Source organism: Haplochromis burtoni, unplaced genomic scaffold (genome assembly GCF_018398535.1).
Source record: "Haplochromis burtoni strain Fernald_Lab_line unplaced genomic scaffold, NCSU_Asbu1 Contig_176, whole genome shotgun sequence".
Classification (NCBI taxonomy): Eukaryota; Metazoa; Chordata; class Actinopteri; order Cichliformes; family Cichlidae; genus Haplochromis; species Haplochromis burtoni.
This window is the reverse complement of record NW_024582537.1, coordinates 107,433-109,394: the sequence shown is the minus strand read 5'-3', so window position 1 is coordinate 109,394 and position 1,962 is coordinate 107,433. Positions and strand designations below refer to the sequence as shown.

Here is a 1,962-nt window from a genome sequence, read left to right as displayed (position 1 = left end):
ATGGACGTTATGATATAACCGGAGAATACTGCCATTCTCTGAGAGGGAAATGAACACAAAACATGCCATACTTCATTTTTAAGAAAAAAAAAAAAAGATGTGTGATGATGTGAAGTGAATGCACAGTTAATGCAACCAATGAAGATCATAATAATCTTCAAAAACAAAAGAAAACGGCTGGTACAGACAGCACACAAGTGGAGGGAAGTTACAGGAACACAGACTTTAACAACATATTGAGCAATAATGGGTTAACGTATTGTGTAACGGGTTATTTGTGTTATCAGTCATTTGATAAGTTTATTTTACTACCATCCTCTACTTTCATGTAGTACAAATCTAGTTTGCAGTGTACTACAGAGGTAGGTAGAAAAACATCAAAACTAAAATTTCATATCCTAATTATCTAAAAAAAAAAAAAAGCAAGGTTAAAACAATCATAGTGGTAGTGTTAGTCACTGCAATAAAAAGCAAGTTAAGAAAAAGAGCCAGCGAGTATGGGACTGACTGGAATATGCACTGAAACGTTTGCTGCTCTCTTCTTTTGTTCGTGTTCAGTTTTCAAGTTTCATAAATTAAATTCTTTCAAATTTAAAAGCACATTATCAGTGCCATCTGCAATCAGTTTCTTCTTCACTCCAAAAACCTCCAGGGAGGACTATCAATGTAATACTTGTGCACCCTCTGGAGGGAAAAGCAGGAATTATGACACTGAAAATATTGATAAAACTTCAGTAAACTACATATTAGACAAAACGATTCAGACTAGGAGAGATAACTGCCCAACAGGATGTGTTTTTCATTGATGGCACAAAGTTTAATTTGTGGAAAACCATAGTGCAGTCTTTGATCTCATTCTTCCTGTTTTGAATGGCGATGAAAGTCCTTTTTACCGCCTGTCTTACTGACGAGTTTTATATCCGTGATGATGATGTCATGGCTCACCGCCTTGCACATATCGTAGACGGTGAGCGCTGTTACAGAAGCAGCGGTCAGAGCCTCCATCTCCACTCCCGTCCTGCCCGTGGTGCGACATGTCGCTGTGATGACGACGGCATTAAGAAGCTCATCCAGGTGAAATGTGACAGAGGTGTGGTCTAAGGGTAAAGGGTGGCAGAGGGGGATGAGGGTGGAGGTCTGCTTCGAAGCCATGATGCCAGCCAACTGCGCCACAGTCAAGGCGTCGCCCTTGGCCAGCTGGTTATCTCGAAGCAGGCGGAAGGCGGTGGGGCCTAAGCTAACGGTGGCGCAGGCTACGGCTGTTCGACATGTGGGAAGTTTCCCCCCGACATCCACCATGGTGGCGCGGCCCTGGGCGTCTGTATGTGTCAGCTGAGCTTTGAGATCTGTTGTCTGGTTGCTCTCAGACTGTTTACAACTGGCAACCTTGTTGGAATTTTGACTGTGGCAGAATCTAACAGGGTGGTTTCTCTGATTTATTTTGGCATCTATCAGCAGTGTGCAAAAAACAGCTGCTCCTGGGGTCCTGGACACGTGGCTCGTCAGAACATTAGGACTCAGGGCTTGTGCGTTCCTGAGACAGACTTCATTAACATAGCTTGTGACATTTGTGCGTGTTCTGAAACATTCAGTCTTAGTGTGACAACTAATGTGATCATTATCAATCTCTGCAGAGGGAAGGGATGCTACTTCATTGTGGTTAGGTTTTTCTGTGTTGATATGCATCTTAACATGGGTACCCCCACTCATTAAGGTTCCAGAGCAGCAAACACTGGCTTCCTGTGTTAAGTTAGTGGAGTCTGAAAGGCACAAACAATCCTCTCTATTCAAGACTTTCCTGCTGCCTAAATGATGAGTTGTTGCTGGAGAGAGGGACGTGTCATTTTTAAGCTGGGAACTAATGGGGAAAGCCCTCTTGCTGTCTTGTAGCTTTGGCAGGAACGTCTGAGATGTGGTACCTGCTGGAAAACAAAAATAAATGAGTCAAGAATACTGACATAA

At 43.0% G+C, this 1,962-nt stretch overlaps 1 protein-coding gene across 3 annotated transcripts in view; it reads right to left on the bottom strand.

Moving 5' to 3' along the window:
- Positions 1-83: 83 nt before the first annotated feature.
- The window catches only part of mocs1 (molybdenum cofactor synthesis 1), a 13,855-nt gene continuing 11,976 nt past the window's right edge, over positions 84-1,962 (bottom strand). Inside the window, exons 12-13 of one of the 3 annotated variants that reach the window (XM_042225594.1) lie at positions 894-1,919; positions 84-639 (exon numbers count right to left, since the gene is read on the bottom strand). In XM_042225594.1, coding sequence (XP_042081528.1) covers positions 569-639; positions 894-1,919 — 1,097 coding nt within the window. In that variant the 3' untranslated portion in view covers positions 84-568. Of the gene's footprint in view, positions 640-893; positions 1,923-1,962 lie in introns of those variants that run through there. The other 2 variants (XM_042225596.1, XM_042225595.1) reach the window with 2 other exon arrangements.